Here is a 20,973-nt window from a genome sequence, read left to right on the forward strand (position 1 = left end):
CAAAGCAAGAAATCTGACCCTTCCAGCTTCGAAGGAAACTTAAGACTGAAACAGATTGAAAACCAAAACTTTGTGGGGGAAACTGAAACTGGTTGAAATCATATTAAAAAAAAGCCGTCAGAGTTCAGATGATGATCCCAGCAGTGCATTAGAGGCAGGCTGAAGAAGACAGATTAGACCCAGATGCTGAGAATGGGCAAATATACAGTTGCTGCAGCCGTTCTGTTACTTAAGTATAACATAGGTGGATCTACACCATCCAGACCATCGTGGAGTTGAGGTGGTTCTGCAGATGGATGCCATTTTTGGCGAAGACTGTGTGCGTGGAACTTGGGTTAGTTCTGCACTGCTATTACCTGGGGATCAGGCTAAATTCTAGAAGGAGAGTGAGCAAGACAGATGGCTTTGACTAAGCTTGATGACGTATGCGGAATTGATTGCTGAGCCAATTCATTAAATCGGTCTTTATTGCATCTAACATTTAATGTATAATTTATAATCAACCACAATTTGCCTGTTAATTCATGTTTAAGTTGTGTTGATTTTTGGTTTTAAAGTATAGGTGATTACTCAATATAGATTTGTTTGACTCTTGTATAATAAATCTTGTGACTCCAATCTTCCTGTCAATAACTGGGGCTTCTGATTTCTTTGTTTGAAAAAATGTTACTGGCCTCGACTGAGATCGTAACACGACACAGTCTATTGTTCCATCCCAGACTTTGTTGTAATGCTTTGAGAAAAGTTAAAAGTTGAGAGTGATCACGCATGTGCATGAGCATGCGCATCTTTTCTGCTATTCTCACAATTCCTATCTTAAATGTCCAGGATCTTTTTTTTGTTTTTAAAACCTCAGCCAATTCCTTCGAATCCAGACTTCTCTAATGGACATACCCAAAAGCACTTGGGCCTATCCTGATAAATAGCTCCCAAAAACATTTGATTATTGTCCTCTGTCCCTTCTCTAGCACCTTAGTATCCCTGCAGTGTATGGAATTTGTAACTGGCGATAATGCTACTAAGTGCAGCTGCATTAAAGTTGCGGGCTGCCTAATTATGTTGTTAGGTTTATATTTAATGTATGTATTGATAGCATTATAACTTGGAATCCCTCATGCTTTGTAACATTTAACAGACAGCTGTATACATATGGGTGGAATTTTCCAAACCCACTGTACTTATTGATAGCAAAGGAAATCTGTCATACATTGGTATAGTTCCCTTAATTGATTGAATCAGTCTATTAAAAAAAATTCAAATCCCTAGTAATTTCAATCACCTTCTAAGCATTGAACTTTGGTACAGATTTATGTTTATCTACAAATTTGAGAATGGTACTATTTAATGCCTTCCTTCAAACTGTAAAGATGATTAGTAGCATTGATTCAAAATCAGAGCCCTGCAAAAGTTTACTTGTGCCCAAATCTACTCTCTCAAACTTCAATGAGAATGCTTTATTCTTTCTTTTTATTCTCTACATGGATGTGGGCAAGGAGTCTTCATCTGGGTTTTGCAATAATCTTTCCTGCTTTTTAAGTTAATTGCAATAATATTCTCAATTCTTCTTAAAACAACCAACTTTATGCACTTGAACAAATAGGCTATCGTGGATATCACCAGCCGTCTAGCTTTTCCAAGAATTATTTCTTCACAAAACCAGACTGGATCGAAAATTATTTCTGGAGAATGGAATTGACATGCCAGAAGTTCTCATGGTTTGCACTTCATCAGTCCTCATGAAAGGTCATTAATCTGAAATATTTACCCTGTTTCTCTCTCCACAGCTGCTGCAAACCTGCTGAGTATTTCCAGCATCTTCATTTCCAATTTCCAGTATCTGCAGTAGTTTTGCTTTTGTACTTCTGGAAAGATTTCTGCTTGATTGAATTCTTAGACATTTAGAGGGATTGATATCCTTTACTATGAAAGGCTATGAAAATTCTTACTCTATGGCATATAAATGTTCCAGAAAATGTTTGACAATGTTCTTCCAGAAAGGCAACCAAAGAATAAGGTGACTGAAGCTTTAAGTTAGAATCTGGGATAAGAAAATTGCTGAATGGTAAACTGGAACTTTGGGGAAGCAATGGGAGAGTAATGTGGAGTGTGCAGCACCTAAAGGATTGTTTTTTGATTATTGACTGTTTCTAATTTACACTAACAGTTTGGATTCATAAATGTAATGGAAATTTTTTTAGATACTGGAAGGAGAGATGGGTTATGAGAGTAGTCAACCCTTAAGGCAATAAACTATCCACAAAATGAACTGGTTTAAAAAATGTGGAAGAATTTGTGATAAATAAAATTGAGAATGCATGCTAGATTAAACATTGAGCAACATACACTCTTTATGAATAGTGCTGCAGTAACAATAAGTTGAAAGAAATACAGGTGTATTAAACTTGGTATTTAACATGTTTGTTCATTGCATAGCAGCTATAAATAGAACAAACAGAATGCTGATCCATGTAGCTAAAATGGAGTTAGAGTATGTCATTGCCAAAACTGTACAATGTTGGTCAAACTGCATTTTGAATATTCTCGTCAGTTTTGGTAATCGAACCGAAGAGAAATATTCCAATCCTCAAAATTGTACAGATTAAAGCAAACAAAAGAGGAGAGAGGAGCAAGCCACGCAGGCAGAATAAATTCCTGACAGGGAAAAGTATGTAAAACACATTTACGAGAAAAGACTAGGGAACAGCTTTATTGTCAATATCCACCTGTTTGACTCATTTGTGTAGTTAGAGAATTGATGAGAACAGTTACAAATTTGCACTGTACCAATTGAACTCCTGATTTTTTGAAGCCGTATGTGATCTTCCATTTGGTAAGTATTAAGCACTGGTAAATTGTCCATCCAAAATTTCGTAGTGATGCCACAAAAGCATCAGGAATTGTGCTTCATATCTGTATTAGCCATAAGAAATGCCAGAAGACACCCTGTAAAATTAAATAATTGTAAATATTTAATGAGCAGGTACTTGTTATATTTAATCTTTATGAAAACATATTTCTATTTTTTTTCTAGAATGGTTTTTTGAATTTGGCTTTGTCATCCCTAATTCCACAAACACTTGGCAATCACTAATAGAAGCAGCACCAGAATCACAGATGATGCCAGCTAATGTGTTAACGTAAGTGACCTGTGATACAATGTTTTTTATTAGTGTGTTATTGAATTTGTGTTGTAAAAAGGTTATGTTGATCATAAGAAAAGTAGACTTCTACCTCATTTTTTTTTGAATTCCTGATTTCTTTACCAAATTCTTGATACACACTATCCTTGCACTTATCACATCTAAAAAAAATTCCTAAATTAACCAAGGCAGATAACATTGGATAGTTGCCTTTCTAAAAGCATATAGTACAAATTCATTGCATGATTTAGATGTTCATGTGCTCCTTTTGTAACTATGATCAGTCTTATACAGTACTTCAGCTGCGACTTTGAATGATACTACATAAAATGAGGTTCTTTTCCCCCGTGCCTGTGTTTGACTCTTTCAAAAAGTCTTTGACTTGGTCCCACTCCTAGCAAATTTTTCTATTTCAAGTATTTATCCAGTTCATTTTTAAAAAAATTTTATTCCAATCCATTTGCGTCAAATATCTTTCCATTGGTTAAAATTTGCCCCTCTCTCAGTGGAGTTTGTTCACATCTGGTTTTATTTTATCTTTTTCCATAAGTCCTTGAAACAGCAATAACTATTAGTATTTGTATAGCATGTTTAATGTAATTAAGTGTCCCAAGGCACTTCACAGGAACATTAAAAAACAAGATTTGAGACCAACTCATTCAAGGCAATCTTATGACAAATGGCCAATGTATTGGGTTTTAAGGAGCATCTTAAAGGAAGAAAGAGAGGCAAAGAGGATTAGGGAGAGAATTCAAATGTTGAAGGCCCAGCTAGTTGAAGTAATTAAAATCAGGGAGGCTTAAGTTGTCAGAATTAGTTGAGTGTAGATACCAGGGGTTGTAGCGTTTGAGGAAATTGCAGAGATAGGAAGAAATAAGGCTATGGAGAGATTTGAAAACAAGGATGAGAATTTTAGACTTGAGGCATTGCTTGACCGGGAGCCAATCTAGGACAGCGAGTATAGTGCTGATAGGCAAATTAAACTTGGACTGCAGAAGTTTGACCTCAAATTTATGGATGGTACACTGTGGGAGGCCAGCCAGGAGTGCTTTGGAATAATCAAGTACAGAGGTTACAAAAGCATGGTTGAGTGTTTCACCAGAGGATGAGCTGAGACAGGATGAGTCGCATGCTGTTGTGGAGGTATAAATGGATGGGCTTAGCAGTGGCATAATATGGAGTCAGGAACTCATCTTGGGGTCAAATATCATAGCAAGGTTGCAAGCCTAATATTATAATCAATTGCTGTTGTATGCAGTTACTGTGTACATGGAATATTAATAACTGGTAAAAAATATCTACTTTTTTTATTTGATTCATCTTTGTCTCATCCACATTTCTGATTTGAAGTTAGATATATATTTGATATTGGGAACCATTTTGCGTTACTTAGAACAAAGTGTTAAGGTATAATGCAGAACCATGATTTTGCAGTGAAAATTTGCAGTGAAAATTTACAGTGTAGGGCCAGAATTTTCATCTTATTCAGTACTTTTTGTAATAATCAGCATGGCAACATGAAACATCCCTCTTGCCTCTTAGTGAGGAAGAATTCACTTTCCACACCTGCATAATCTAAATAAAAGAATAAACCAAAGACATGGCAAACTGCCCTCCCATATACAAAAGATAAACTCATACCTGAACAAAAGGTAAGCTTATACCTGAACAAGTAAATGAGAAGTGTTTGTTTTAAAAAAAAACAAAGCACAACCTTTTCTATTGGCAACTATATGAAGGCATTCTCTTCTGTTATCAGAATTGGTTACATAGTTTTAAAATGCTATTCAGGAAGTTTATCCTGTCATCATCCTTCATAACTCTGTCTTGCTATAAAGTATCATCAGTTATATATTTGCCTTAAGTGTGCATTTTCTTCATACTTGTTTAGAATAAGTCTCACTTTTAATCTTGCTTTTGGGTTTCTGCCCAATAATTGGACGTGTGAAATAAAAAAACAGAAAATGCTGGACGTATTCAGCAGGTTTGGCAGCATTTTCATGAAGAGAAAAACTGAGAAACGTCACTTCATCTTTGGATTGGGGAAAGTGTTTCTTTTTAAATAACGTTTTTATTGAGAACTTTCAACTTCATATTCAATACGAAATGCAACAAATTCCAAGAATTCAGCACAGTACAGAATGATCATAATTTCACATGCATACATTAATACAAATAATTAAAGGAATCAGACATTATCTCTGCTGCTGTGGTCAGTACCTCCTTTTGTACAGATATTGAAAGGACAAGAGGAAAGAGTTTGGGGGATCAAGACAACAGGATGAGGCCACAAAAATGTGGCCGTATAGTGCACATGCTTTCTGGAAGCAACAAGATAGAGTGTCTCTCAGAACAAAGTACACTGGAAGGTAACATCGAGACAGGGGATGCCCCTAAAAGCAGTTCTCCCTCTACACAAAGGGGACTCCCATACCAAGAAGATTTCCCTCCCAAGTAACTCTGCCTACCCAGTCAAATAACCTAAAAAAAAAAGTCCCTGGACACTTGAAACTCAAAGACCTATCAACTATGTTCAGAGTGCACCATGACGCACTTTCCCTTGCTCCCAATGAACCAGAAGGAAAAGAAGTCCAGTTCACTCCAGGATATTTAGTTTGTCTGCACTACCATAAGCACAGGATCACTTAGACCCAGAATAATTAGCAAAAAACAAAAAAAAAATTAACACCAATAGTTTTGATGGGGGGGCTTCTCTCAACTAAAATGAGGATTTAAGGTCTACGTCTATCCATCCACTCACCACCCTGCTGCAGCACTACTCATCTTTTCTATAGCAAAGCATACTGCAAAAGAATGTACTCCTGTGCGTGCAAAAGAATGTACTCCTGTGCAAATGCAAAGACTACAACAAATTAAGAAAAAACAGTGAAATATGTATTGTGCTATCTTTAAAATGTACAACTCCCCACCCCCCAACAGGAAAAAGAAAGAAGGTGGCAAACCCCCCCCTCCCCTGCCAGAGAAGGAAGGTCTCATCTTCCTCCCATTGCCAGAGTACACCAGTGGAAGAGTCATCGACAAGAATATTAAATATAATGGTCTTGAATTTACATGATAAAAGAAAAAGAAATCCTCAGCCTCTGAGTTCAACACATATCCTTATCAAGATAAAATACAACATCACGTTATCAGGAGCAAAATCATAAGGGACCAAATTTCAGGATTAATAACAAGCTGTAGGATTATAAGACAACCACAGAATAAGTAAAGGCAGAAGCCATTACCAGATCATTGCGGAACACCCTGGAACTTCTAGAATTTAATCAGATCTCCACATCTCAATCATGGTAGATGAGTCCATTGGGCAGGGAGTGATCAGCCCCTTTGTTAAGCATAGAGGTCAAGATGATTTAAAAACAAAACAGTGGTCAGGGTCTCATCCGACCCCAGGCCTTGCAAATCAAATGAACTGTACTTCATCAAACTCAGGACACCCAGCCCTCAAATCGAGATTGTGAAATCATGGCAGCTAGTTTTCAAAATCAGCCAGGAATATCACCATAGCTCTTCCTCCTCCTGGGGAACTCGGTCACAGACAATCCTGGTCTGGTCATGACCCCTCAACTTAAATAGGACGTTAGACAACCTGCAGCAGAATTTCCAACAATCAAAGGTGAGCGTTCCCTGAAAAAAACCATCCCCTCGATTGAAAGGATTATCATCTCCAATCATTCTCTGTAGAATATCCAACAGTTCCTCTTGGTGAACATTCATAGGGCAAGATTTTCTGACCGCCCCAAACAGGGAAATCCCACCCACAGTCAATGGACCTTTCCATGGTCCACCCCTCTCCCGTTACAATTCCCACGGCAGGTGGAACAGGAAAATTTGCCCCATAATCTGCTGGGGATTGGGATCAGAATCCGTCTTCCACATTTTTACTCATTTAAAATGGTCTTCATCTTGGTGCCAACAACACCTGCTGAGCATGGTCTTGCTCATCAGAGATGGCGCCACTGTGAACCAGGCCCCATCCAAGTCAGCTCTGAATGCATTTTTTTCGACTTAATTTGGCTCCCTGCTGTCAAAGAAGTTAACCAGGATTTTACAGAAACATTGTACAAATTATGTATATATATTAATCACAGGTCATGCATTAGGAAAAAAGAAAAAGTTAAAAGATGAGTTGCATCATAGTTTGAGAAAGTGAGTTGCTCCCGTGATTACCTCTTATGACTCCTGCTCAATCCCAAACAGCGTCATTTAATCAGGCGGGAGTGTGACATGCTGAATGATTTCAATCTTTTACCACATTGGTAGGCAGTGTAGGTGGCCAACGGCTGCCATATAGAATTTTTTTTTTAAAATGGGGATAAGGGTTATATGAAATTGTTGAACCCAATGAGCTGGATTTAATGTAAGTGAAAGGTGATTTTGCCTACTTCCTGGAGTGGTGGGTTCACAAAGGAAGGGCGTGGGAGGGAGGGTCTGCATTAAGGAATGGATTCCTGCTGGCCCTACCCACCAGGTCCTTTGATTAGGCAGCAGTTTGCATGCTTTGGTCCCGGCATGGAGAGTCCCATCACCAAACGCTGAGTTGAAACCAATGATGACAGTGTTCATTCCAATGCTGTTGTCTAATATGCGAGAGTCCTCTGAAGCGTGTCTCCCTTATACAAAGGCTGATTATCATATTTTGGTTGCCATATTTCACTAAATGAACTGAATTGTATAGGTTGCAGCTAGTCTCCTTATCTGATTTGGGGGATAGCACAAGTTTGTGCTTCTAATCTCACTTCTGCTTATCCATCCTGTGAAGGTCATTAAGTTTGTGATTGTTACTTTTCCATATCATCATGCTGAGAAAAGACTCTAAAAACTATTATTTTAATGCTATTAATGCTTATAACTACATTTGCCTACCGCAAAACTGTTAATGTTTAATGTAGAATTATTTCAACTACCTCATTCCAGTCCCTCCTTTTGGCCCCCCTTTTCAGGCACTATCTGGCTTAGGTAGGCCATTCCCAAAATCCTTTACCCAGTAGAAACTCTAGGGAATCCACGAGCGACCAGTGGGCTTCTGACTTTGTTCAAGTCCTGTTGGCCTCTGCTAGGCTTGGAACTATCATTTCATTAAATTGCAAAATCTTCATTGATGTTCCTGACATTGTATTTCTTAAGAGGCATACCTTTTTTTGAACTCCTTGGAATATCATCTATCTCTGATAATAGTTATCATCTGCATTTTTTATTAAGACCACAATAGATGCAATAGCTACTGTTACTCTCCCTACTTCCCACCAGTTATACTGCATTTTGGCTCAATTATTCACTGAGTTCTCTAATCTCATAGCTATGGCCAGATTCAACTGCCCCTTTCCCCTCATGATTCCTAACAACTTTGTTCCAATGACCTCCTGATCGTGATCAGGGCTCTTTCCACTGCTACTCAAGCTAATTGACATGGGCGTCATAGTTTTTTAATGTATTAGCTCACCATTAATTGAATACTTAGGGCTCTGCCTGCAAGATGAAAGTCTTCCTCCATAGGTCCCGAGCCAACATGCCATATGTGCTCCACCGGACTGTGAACCAGTCACATGAATGATTTTAACCCCTCCAGTGTACCGTCCCCAATCTTGCATAGCTGCAGATTTATTTGTTTCCCTGTGCAATGAATCACAGTCCATCTACAGTCACTTTTGCTGCCTCGCAAGCATAAGCACTGTAACTTAAGTTTTGCCCAGTGAGCCCAGTGGTGACTAGTGGAGTGCCTCAGGGGTCGGTGCTGGGGCCTCAGCTATTTACCGTTTATATAGATGGTCTGGAGGAGGGAACCGAGTGTATGGTATCGAAATTTGCTGATGACACCAAGGTTGGTGGAAAGGCAAATTGTGCGGAGGGTGTGGAGAGTCTGCAGAAGGATCTAGATAGGCTGGGCGAATGGGCCAGGAAATGGCAAATGGAATTTAATGTTGGCAAGTGCGAGGTGGTCCACTTTGGTAGGAATAATGGTAGGAAGGATTATTACTTACGTGGAGAAAAACTGCAGCAGGCGGCGGTGCAGAGGGACCTCGGGGTCGTTGTGCATGAGTCGCAAAAACCCAGCTTGCAGGTGGTCAGGAAGGCAAATGGGATGCTGGCCTTCATAGCGAGGGGGATTGAATATAAAAGTAGGGAGGTCTTGCTGCGGCTGTATAGGGCATTGGTGAGGCCGCAGCTGGAGTACTGTGTGCAGTTTTGGGCGCCGTACTTACGCAAGGATATTTTGGCCTTGGAGGGAGTGCAGAGGAGGTTTACTAGGCTGATGCCGGAGTTGAGGGGGTTGAGCTATGAGGAGAGGCTGAATAAACTAGGCTTGTACTCGTTAGAATTTAGAAGAATGAGGGGAGATCTCATTGAGACGTATAAGATGATGAATGGGATGGATAGGATAGAGGTGGAGAGACTCTTCCCACTCAGAAAGGACAGTAGGACTAGGGGGCACAGCCTCAAGATAAAGGGAGGGGCGGTTTAGAACGGAGTTGAGGAAGAACTTCTTCACTCAAAGGGTGGTGAATCTCTGGAATTCTCTGCCTGTTGAAGTGGTGGAGGCTACCTCGCTAAATATTTTTAAGAGGGTTGATGGGTTTTTGATAAGCGAGGGGATTAAGGGTTATGGGGAGAAGGCGGGAATGTGGAACTGAGCCACGACAGATCAGCCATGATCTTATTGAATGGCGGGGCAGGCTCGAAGGGCCAGATGGCCTACTCCTGCTCCTATTTCTTATGTTCTTATGAAGTTGGTGAAATTGTAAGCCATCTCCAACATAACCATTGTAACATCATGTAATATCATATATATATTTATATATATATGGATGCGGTGACATGGTGGCTGGATACCTATTGGGCTTCTGATACCTGGACATTCACAAATTAGGACAGTGTATTATTACAACCAAGTTGATTAATTACATCTATACAACACTCTTAACAGTATTGCTCCTCTAATCCCAGTCCCCAGATAAATGGGGGAACATTTGTCCATTCTGCTGTAATGGTCACTTCTTGGACATAAGTAGCTGAATGGCCCTGCCCTGATTTTTACATGATTTACGCCAGTGCATAGATGCAGGAGATTCTTTTTTGAACTCCCACTGAAAAAAACAGCGTTATTTACTCCAGTTTTCACGTGAATTTGACGTTCAGAATTTTTTTGGGAGAATCGCCCCCAATATCTTTAAAACAGAAATCCAACATTCCTAATTGATTCCAGGCATTAGCATGTTTTGACTCTGTCTTCCTTCCCTTAAACAACTTTTTTATTTTCTCAAAGGTAACCCAGTAAATTATTGTGCCTGACTTCTTTCAATATTAAAATTATCCTCAGTGTTATTGAGCTGCCTTCTTTAACTCTGCCAAAAAATTCTTAATAAAGCACAAGGGTCTATTGTGCTTGAGGTGGAATGGATTAATTCATCACTCTAACAGTTCAAGCTGCTTTCAGAAAGAGTTAACTCCCTGCTAGTCTCCAAGAGGGTGTTGCAAAGACTGATTCTTCTATACACAGAAAAACCTGTTGTATCCTTAGAGTACATTCAAATTGTGATTTTTTTTTGGCTTAGAATCAACATCAGTTTGTTTCATTATATTGTCCTTATAATCCAACTCATTGTGAGGTATTTAATTCAAAAGTGCTGAAACTCCAGACAAGTGATAATTTAATGAAGAAAACACATTAAAGTTCACAGTCTTCATTGCACACAAGCACACACACACATAAAGATTTATATATTTCCATTCCTATAACATTTAACTTAAAACTTTCCTACTCTAAATAAAACTTCAGTTGCAGTGGGGGAGGAGAGTAATTTTCAAGACTTCAATCTACAGGGACAATTAAAATGATCAAAGCTCACAAGCTTCTGCCATAACTGCTTTCTGTACTGCATTTCAAACCCTTTGCATCTTACCTGACTGATTTCCCCCTGTCTGTCCCATGTTCCCTCTCTGATATTGGTTCAATATCCCTTTCATCTGTTTATCCTACCATTGCTAATGCTCGTTTGGGATACAACCTTCCTTAGTCATTTTACTTATCATTTTATTCGCCAAATATCCATTGAGTGACCCTTTGGGTTCCCAATCTAAATTTCTTTCTGTCATGGCCAATGTTCTGCTGTTGGTCTAACCACAAAATTATTGCCTTCTTAATAGGAGCTGGATCCCTCTCTGTTCCAGGTTATTTTTTCCAGACTCTACCTGACACTAAGAAGTGTTCAATACTGTTTTACCACACCAGTTTTTTCATTGCACTGGAAACAAGGAAATAGATGATACGGTTTTACCACATTGGTTTTGTCATTAATTTATCCGAGAAACAATTACAATAATCCCTTTCTTATTTAACCAAGAAACCAGCTCATGCTCTTGGCACCATGCTATCTTTAGTTGCTACGCTCACACTCATGCTGGTTGGGATCCTCAAACTGATCCACTGGCTTCCTGTTCCAAATGCTGACTGCCCTACTTGATGATGGTAAATGAGCATACCCACCAGTCCTCTGCTATCAGCATTCAATCTGGTGCCATTGTCCAATATTGCACGGTTCCTGCTTACTGTGCCAGCTGGTAAAAGATTGAAGTCATTCAAGTCTAAGTTGTAGTAACAGAGACTTTGGGCCTGACTTTACCATTTTCATTCTAAATGCTGAATCTGGGCGCATTTCAGATCCGACTTAGAAATCTGCTTTCAGGTGCCCCCATATACACTTAGCCTGAAAAAAAATCATGAGTCTGAATCGCGTATATGCAGTTAGAAAAAAAATTTGAAAAAGTGCGCCCGTGTCAAATCGCTCCCGAGCCCCGCAGAAAGCGGAGAAAATGCTGGGAGCGAAAAGCGGGAGCGATGGCCCCCACAGATATTACTGTCCCCCTTATCCATCAAACCCCCCTCTCACCCTGGCTATCCAGACCGATCATGACCCCTTGCCCCCTCCTTGCCCACCAATCGCCTGCAGAAAGGGCTCAGATAACTGTTCTTTCAAAGCTGTTAATACTCATAACTACATTTGCTTCCTTCAAAGCTATTAATGTTTAATGGTGAATTATTTAATTATCCCACAGTGGGGAATTGACAGTGTACATAGCCCCTTTAGAAAAGTGTTATGTGAATGCATTTCTTTCCTCGGTATCTTCTTTTAAAAAGAGATATCTGAGAAGTGACTTGATAGAGGTCTTTACAGTTATGAATATTTTCTGCAAGACTAAACACAAAATGTTGCTACTTCAGAAGAAGCTTCCTTTTAACCAGGAAGCGGTGAAAAGTTGAATTCCTACTACAGGAATCAGTCAGATCAAGTGTAGTATTGACATGTTGTGCTTGGTTGAAGTCATTAGGTTCCATTTTAGCTTCATTTGAAGCAATTTTTAAAAGCGGCATCTCGGCCTTTTGGCTAAGATGCAATGAGATCAAGCCTTGGAGGAAGTGCAATGCCTACTCCAGTCATCTTGGATCATGTAGATCAAGCCCAAGACAGGATGTGACAGCCCTGTCTTGTCAGCTTGGATTGGGAATGTCTCAACTTGTTGAGACTCTGTGACTGATTTTTTTTTTAATTGCAATTCAATGAAATCAAATCCAATTCAGAGAATTTTATAAATTGATTTAGACAAGATAAGCATTGAGGGAGAAGCAATAGACGGTTGAGCTGATGATGAGTTCAATGAGCAAGGGTGGGAGGAGGTTCAAGTGGAGCATAAATTCCAAAATGGGTTTGTTGGATGAAAAGCTTTTTCTGCTTTATTCGGTGAAATTCTACCTGTTCTGGTGATGTCATTTGGACAAAGTGCTGAACTGTGGAACCCACCAGAAAAAGTGACGACAAAGAATGTGGTTATAGGAGGCTCCGTTAATTTTTTTAAAGATTCATTGTAAACTAGAAGGAACAGAGGACACCTTGGTTCTCCCCATCCTTTGGTTCGGAACACCCAAAAGACCGTCCCCATCCTCAGACTGTCTCCTGATAGTGGACAAACTAGCTTCCTGCAACCCCATACCCTCTCTCCCCATTCTTACCAGCGGCCATAATGTGGGTCCATGATGGCAGCCTGACCCATCACCAATTTTGACACCCATTTACTGGCGGTTAAGCCGTATTGTCAGCTTCAAGTGGAAGCCTGAGTCATGGCATGTTAAAATCTCACATCAGCTTCAGTTTTCACATTTGCCAGTGCTAGCTTTGAAGTGAAGGGAAGAATTGCACTTCAGGTAAAATCAAAAGTATTCAATGTTAAATGGATTAACTCTGCTCTAGTTGCATCCAAGATGCACAAATCCAGAATGACAGCAGTTTCTATTTGCTGTCGGTGCCAAACTGGGTAAAACTTTGGTCTTGACATTGGCACAAACATAATTGTGAGAGCTTCTGTTAGTGGGAGAACATCAGAACTTGGATCTGTAGCAGCATGTGCCGAATAAAACTCCAAAGAACTTTCCTCTCATTGGGTGGACTGACTTTTGTGTCTATAGGGTTTAAATCCTGATATATGCTTGTTCAAGATCAGATTTCTGAGATGCATTCTTCTAGTAACTGATTCCAGTTGGATAAAACTGAGCTCAGCAATTAAATTAGTTTTTCCAAATTGACTTGCTCTTACTTTAATGGAACTCCCAATTCTTTAAAGTTCGTGAGCTTTGATTGAGGATTGGCAAAATTTTTTTGTGTATTCCTTTCATTACCAAAGGAAAATGAATTCATCACCACAAATGTTGTCCCAAAGACATAGATGGAAGTCCTGGAATTCTGTGCACGGACAAAAGTTTTGCTTAACCAACCATGGTAAACCAGTGGCCTTAGTCATGGATATAAACATCAAGATTCTGCTCTAAAAATAATTTATGTAATTTATATTTTTGTTTAAAGTTTATTGCCTAGATATGTGAAACCTTGTTTCATCTGACTAAAAGTATGTTAAATCTACAATGTGCATTGTCTGTATATGCCTTTGGTGCACTCTAGCACTCCAGGTTTATAAATACTTTGGTTTACATCCTACAATCATGCATTGATGAGTCATTAGAATCAGGCTTTTGTGGCCTAGAATCCTCAGGCAAACAAATCAGTAGTTGGATATTTTGGGTTGCATATTTTTTTCAAGACCATGATGCAATCTGCCAAGAGCCATGGATGTAGTCACCATCGATTGATAATTACTTCATGTCTACCAGTTTCACATTGTACTTTTAAGATTGTACCAGTGCTGGTCCCTGATTTTAAATCACACTAGCTGAGAATATCCCCCAGAGTGACCCAAATTAAGCTGCAGGTGTGTTGTCACCACAGCATATTTAAAGCAACTTGATGCTTAAGCCAGCTCTAATTCTGCCTTCAGACTACCAACTTTTGTATTAGATCTAATGTATGGACTTTGATGATCCAGTAGTTATTGATATCAGGTTTGCTCTGCAGTGTTATTCCTGTCATATTTCTTTTTCCGTTCCTTCTCCCAGTAAAACAGGTCTATCAAAATCTGAAGACTTTACTGTGCTAGCAGACTGAGTACAAGTGCTGAGACTTTGCCTAACAGCATAGTTTTGAATAATCTACCTAATGTCTGCAGAATTGAACATCCCTCCTGAAAATGAGATCATTATTTCAGGCAGGATAGCCTGAATAATTTTACAACATGTAGAAGCACCTGTCCCAAAGTGAGAACTGTGGAATACCAAGATTCCATGACTTTTTTTTAATCTGGATTCAGCTGATGAGCAGTGGTTGGCTGTATAACGTGCTACTACTATAGATACATTGAATACATTGTCCAGGATAGGTAGACTTTTGGTTACTTGGTCTTAAATAGACATTTACATTATGAATTACAGGCATGATGCAGGCTTATTCCCGTCACTTCTGCGCTCTTTTATATATGATTAGTTGATCCAATTCTGAAGAGACCATATGAATATTTTAATCATTACATTTGTGAAAGCGGAAAGAAGAGGACAAAGATAACTAGATTAACAGTGGAATTATATCAGTTGCTGCTACGCAAAATAGTCTTGTCAAAAATATGATCACCATTCTATCCAAAAAAGACTGATGAGCATTTCAAGCAAACAGTTTTTCAAAGCAAACAAATATCAATTCAAGATGAATTATCTGAAGATCAAACACCTAACACGTTAATAACCTTGTATCTTATTCGGCTCTTTAAATGTTGACGCCTACCTTATGCCTGTTGGATATGTCTAGAACTGTGGAATACCAAGATTCCATGACTTTTTTTAAGCCTTCCAAATCCTTTGGAGCTGATCATTAATCAATTTCTACGTTCTCAATTTAAGCAAGTATTGTCCTTTGATCTCAAGCTTTTAACCTGAACATTGTTGACACAAATATCTATTAGGAGGATTGAGTAATTACAGTGGCTTGTGAAGAGTTCTGCTATCTAACCATCAATTTGGTCTCCTTTTAAAATCACTTCCTTAGGGCTATCAGAATTTTATTTTTCATTTGTTCATGGTATGTGGGTGTCACTGGTTAAACTAACATGTTTGGCCCTAATTTCCCCTGAGAGTAGGCATATTCGTTAGTTTTATATCAGGAGTGGCATTTTTGTCAGTTGATAAGGTAAAAACCTGCAGGCAAGTTTCAAGACAGTTCTGCTAGATCTTTAGCTACAAGTTTAGTGGAAGATTGAACCAACATCCTCACACTGTCGAGTACTGTTTGTTTATGCTATTCCATTATACAACCTAATATTCTGAATAAAAAGTTTCAAGATGCTTGGGAAATAACACATTGAGAGATCAACAATATATTGAATTATATTCATTTAATAAATGACACAGACAGTAGATTAAGTGTGGAAAGGTAAAGTATAAATTGTGTATATAGAAAAACCCTTTACTTCAGCTCTTAGATTTAGCTGTTTGCTTTAATTCTATTATTTAGAGATTTTGACAAATGTTTCTTCTAAATATTGTAATTCTAATTGTTTTAAGTTTGCTTTTTTTTAACCAACAGTGGTAATGTAGTCATAGAAACCAAATTCTATGATGATGACCTTCTTGTAAGTACTTCCAAAGTCAGACTTTTCTACGTCTGAAGTGAATTGTCTACTGTTTAGTATGAAATGTCTTGCTGATGGCAGATGGATGAGACACTTTTCAGCGTCACGTGACCAATGGACCAGCTGTACCTGGATGGCAACTGGCAAATTAAGTTCTTCAGAATTGATTTAGAAGATTTGAAATGAGCAAGACTCTCAGTAAAAAAAAGAACAAGACTTTTGTAAAAGAAATGTGGGCAGTGACACTTAATACTGTACTTTCTTGAGACCAATGTTGTACATTATTTTAAATGCTATTTGTTTTGCTTTAAATCTGTATACACTGCTTTCCTTACTTCCTTAATTTGTACTGTACATTGTTGCACTTCAAGTTACTTTAGAATTTTGTCCATGTTAATTATTTAGTTCCTTTTTATTAACTGCTGTAATTTGTGACATTCCTCAGTTGTAACAAAGTGTAAAATACTCCTTATATGTTATATATGATTATTATGCATAATTAAGTAAATGATAGGGCTGAGCAATTTTGCAGTCTCAGTGAAATAAAAGCTGTTGCTTCTGTATTTTAAAGTCAAATGTAGTTAATTTGTACTGTACATAATGGTGCAGTATCATTTTATAGCATGTTTTGTTTACAATTTAAGGTTCAGTATTAAATGGGTTAGCTTAAAATAACTATTAATTGGAGAATTTCAATCCTCTTTTATTAACTAAAGGATTATTAACAGCTCAAATTTTGCTGTACCACCAGAGATGCAATATAAAATATGTACAATATGTTAGTGAAGAGTGTCAAAGGTCACTCATCCAGTGACAAATTGATTGCTGCCAGCCACTGCATTCCTTAAGTAAGCTACCCATTTATACAATTTTTCTGGCAATTTTACTTGCATGAGCAATACAGTTTTCAACTGGGCAGACCAAACATAATAAAATACTTTTCTTTTGCAGAAGTGTTCTCTCACCAGGAAAGCGATTGTTGGACTGTTATTGTATCTATCCACAATTTTTTTGCCTTAATCTATGTTCCTTGTTATCCTCACAGTCCATTGTTGTTAGCCTGGCAGTGGATTCTCCTTCCTTTAAAAAAATACCTAGCCTTTGCCCAGCAACACAACTGATATTAGCAATTAATTCTTCAAGTTCTGGGGTAATTTTATTGTAACATCTTTTAATTTGACACCATTATTACAGCCCAGACAAATGCTTGATGTACTTTCTTAACTCCCCCCTCCCCCCATATACATACACACATATACACACACACACACACTTCAGAAAATGATTGGATATTTTTAATAGCTGTGTTCTGTCTAAAACTATCCTGCTCGTAGTTTTGAACACTGTACATTGAATGTGGGTGCTGCTTTGCTGGGCTTGAGTTGTCTATGAACAAACTGTGTTGCACAGATTGCCCTTCCTACAGATAGTAAATTAAATATTTGCAAAAACTCTACAACTTGCTATCCACAACAGCTATCTGGCTAGAAAAAGATCCTCACTAAAACAACATTATATTTTTAGCAAATGCACCAACTATCTGATTTCTGTATTTGCTCCTTAGGTAGTTGGGACACACACAAGTTACCTGTTGCAACTGAATATTGGCCTATTGCTGTGTTGCACTCGTATCCCCTGACTACAAACCATTGATGTTCTTAGGATGGTGAACAATCCTATAAAGTCCTGCTTTCTGTGTATGTTCACACTAACGTGAGCAAACAGTGAAGTAAAAAGGGAGGCTAGTCAATGGGGTGGCTGTGCCCCGAACTGGAATGAGTAGGCAAGAAATAAATATTGGTTCATATTTTGCAGTCAGCAGTAAATGGATCGTGTTGGCAATTCAATACACTTGCCCAAAGAGCTTTTGCACATTCTAAGTTGTGTTTATTAGAAATACAAAACAATGTGATGTCCTCTACAGTGGATTTGAGATCCTGTGTGAACTGGATAAGCAGCCATTTGTTTCCTTAACTAATCAGATTAAAGAATCCTTACAGAGGCATGCAGACTCTAAACAGCAAAATATATGTTAGAACAGTTAATTTAGTGCCAAATAAAGCACAGCAAACTAAATAGAGGGGTTAATAGAAAGAGGAGGTGAATAAATGTTTTAATAAATCTACATAATTTTAATTTTTAAAATCTTTGACAATAATTAAAATATAAAGGAATGAAACTGTACACTTGTAAAAATTAATTTTCAGTGCCAGAAAGGTTGGTTGGCAGTAATTAACTTGCCATTCTGTTAACAATTCAAACTTGAATAGACCAGCCCTACTTTTAGTAGGTATCTATTGGGTGCAATTTCACTCCATTCCATTCCTTTCAATGGTAAGTCTCTTGGTGAGATATTATTATAGTAAAGCTTCTAGAGGAGCAGGGTATTTCGGACAGCTACTGATTTCATTGTTTAACTGTGCATGTGTGGTTGGCAGAACTTGGCGTCCAATTTACCCTTTAATAATGGAGTGCTGATGGCATCACTATTGTTTTTATCGCAAAATCCATATGTGTAACTGTTTAATTAAACAACAACTAGTAATTTGTGGGTTAATTGTAACTGTTCATTTTGGTTTGACTGATGCTCTAGGTATTAATCAAGTGTAATTACTGATGATAAAATTACTGGTGACTGGGAACGAGTTTGATTGACTGTTTTGGTAAGTGGCATATTTTAAATTGACTGATGTTTTGAATGATTAAAGTAGATTGCGTAAGCTTGATGCTGTCAAGGTGATATGACAACCGAATGCATAGAGAAAGTTTGGCTTGAAGAATAGTCAGCACTCGAGTGTAGTTGACATGAAATTACTTATACTTTTGAATCTATTTAATGTGGCAAGACAGTAGAAACCACTATTTTGTGCATGGAGGCTCTATCTGGAAATAATCTAAGTCCAGCACAATATGATGGGTGCAGAACAATGCACTATCTGCTACTCTGCTTATTCTTGCCACTAAGTACCAAATTTTGTCCATTTCTACTCTTTCAGGTCCTTCTCAGTTTCTGGAGTTTGCTGATGAGGACTAAGAGGAGAAAGAGCAATGTATCAATCCCAACTAAGCACCAGCACAGAAATCAGCACTGTAGATAATGTAATAGAGGGACCTTTGGTTGGTGATTCACACACTGTGAGCAGAATTTAAAGGAGCCACTGGGAGCAGGAAACATGGCAGACAGGGTGACTTAATCAGGCGGGAGCCACAATTTCAGTTTCCCAATGCCGGATTGAGTTTAAGGGATTACACTAGTGACACTTAAGGTGGTGAGTTGGCACTCATGCAGTCTAGTGGTGAAAACTTCTGTACTTTACCATGGATCTTAATTAAATTGCAATGTTTCCAAATTAGATCCGACCTTTAAGATTGAGCAGGCAGCGAGTGGGAAACTCATGCCACCTGACTTATAACTGCTTAACAGTGGCATGCACCATAGTTGATTTAGATTAGAAAGCGAGTTGGGTCTTTGTTGAACTCTACAGAAGAGGAAAGAGAACCTGGATTGGTGGTAGTGGTAAGGGTGAAATTTTCTTGCAGGTGGGGTCAAGGCATGAAAGTGCACGACTATAAAACTTACAACAATAGAATTGGCAAATGAAAGAGTACAAAAGAACTGGCATGTTGGCAGTTGGGGGGAAACAGTTTCAAAGAAGCATTTGACATCTCGGGCAATTTAGTCCTGTCAGATGCTTGGGTCTTGAATCTCTAAGCGAGGTATCTGTACTGCAGAGGAAATGTCCACATTCAAAGGGAAGAATTGAAGCTTGAAAGAGGACAAGTTAATAATGTCGTAGGACGAGTGAAGAGTGACAGAGGGTGAGTCAAAGATGATGGATGGGGACTCCAGAATCAAGAGAAGCAGGGTGAGGGGATTAGGGTCATGAGTAAGAGATGCAAGGTGAAGGGTTATTGAGGTGTAATGGCAATGGAGGGAAAGTGCAGGGTGATGTTGGGAGAGTCAATTTCCATGGCAGAGGCTGGAAGGTGATGGTGGACATGAAAAGGATTATCCTGGGCATTTCTTACATTATTGCCCCAAACACAGGTTTAGCAAGTAGAAGTCTAGATTTAAATGAGAGGAGGAAACTGTGGGATGGGAGGACTCTTGGGTGTGGTACATAGGAGGCTTAGTAATTTCCATTGATTAGCTGCTGTATGGATGAAGGCCACGTACACTGAGGTGCTCATGTCTTTGCCTGCACTCTTCCCACAGCTCACTTTCGTTTCCAGTGGGTGTAATACACCCAGTTTTATTACAAACTTGGGAGGTGGAGGAAGAGATTTGCAGGAGGAGGCCATAGCTAAACAAACAATAGAGGCCACATGGCCATCAACAGATAGCACTGGGGCGTGATTGGTGAGAAGGAAGGCTTAGTTGAACATTGGTGCATCAGTGCATGTTCTGAAGTTGTATCAATACCTCCAGAGGCATTGTCAGAATAGAGATAGCTGAGGCTATCCCAAGAAGCAGTCATTGACTTGAATGCTCTCCTTGAACAAGGCTGCAACATCATGGATTTGGAGAGAACCTGATGCCAGTCACCCTCAAGGAGGCTGCAGTCTATGCCTCCAGATATTTCCATGGATCCATAGGGAATTAGTGTGGCATAGCACAGGCTGCAACTTAACAAAGTCACCAATGTTCTGCTTCAAAGAACCAATCAGGTTTTTCAACAGATGCAGAGAACCAGGCAAAAAGGGCAGTGGCGTTTGGGACCTTCACTCAGCTCCAGGAGGTGATTGACTGCATGTATGTGGCCATTAGAGCTTCTTGGAAACAGCCAGCAGCATATCACAAGGGCCTTTACTC

At 38.8% G+C, this 20,973-nt stretch overlaps 1 protein-coding gene across 1 annotated transcript in view; it reads left to right on the forward strand.

Annotated features, from left to right (window-relative positions):
• pde6d (phosphodiesterase 6D, cGMP-specific, rod, delta) overlaps positions 1 to 18,705 on the forward strand; it is a 58,060-nt gene extending 39,355 nt beyond the window's left edge. Inside the window, exons 4-5 of the mRNA XM_080185635.1 lie at positions 3,032 to 3,137; positions 16,115 to 18,705. Of these exons, the coding sequence (XP_080041761.1) occupies positions 3,032 to 3,137; positions 16,115 to 16,196 (188 nt within the window). The 3' untranslated portion in view covers positions 16,197 to 18,705. The remainder of the gene's footprint in view (positions 1 to 3,031; positions 3,138 to 16,114) is intronic.
• Positions 18,706 to 20,973: the final 2,268 nt, after the last annotated feature.

The sequence above is a fragment of the Carcharhinus amblyrhynchos genome, chromosome 3 (assembly GCF_965287045.1).
Source record: "Carcharhinus amblyrhynchos chromosome 3, sCarAmb.v2.hapA, whole genome shotgun sequence".
NCBI lineage: Eukaryota > Metazoa > Chordata > Chondrichthyes > Carcharhiniformes > Carcharhinidae > Carcharhinus > Carcharhinus amblyrhynchos.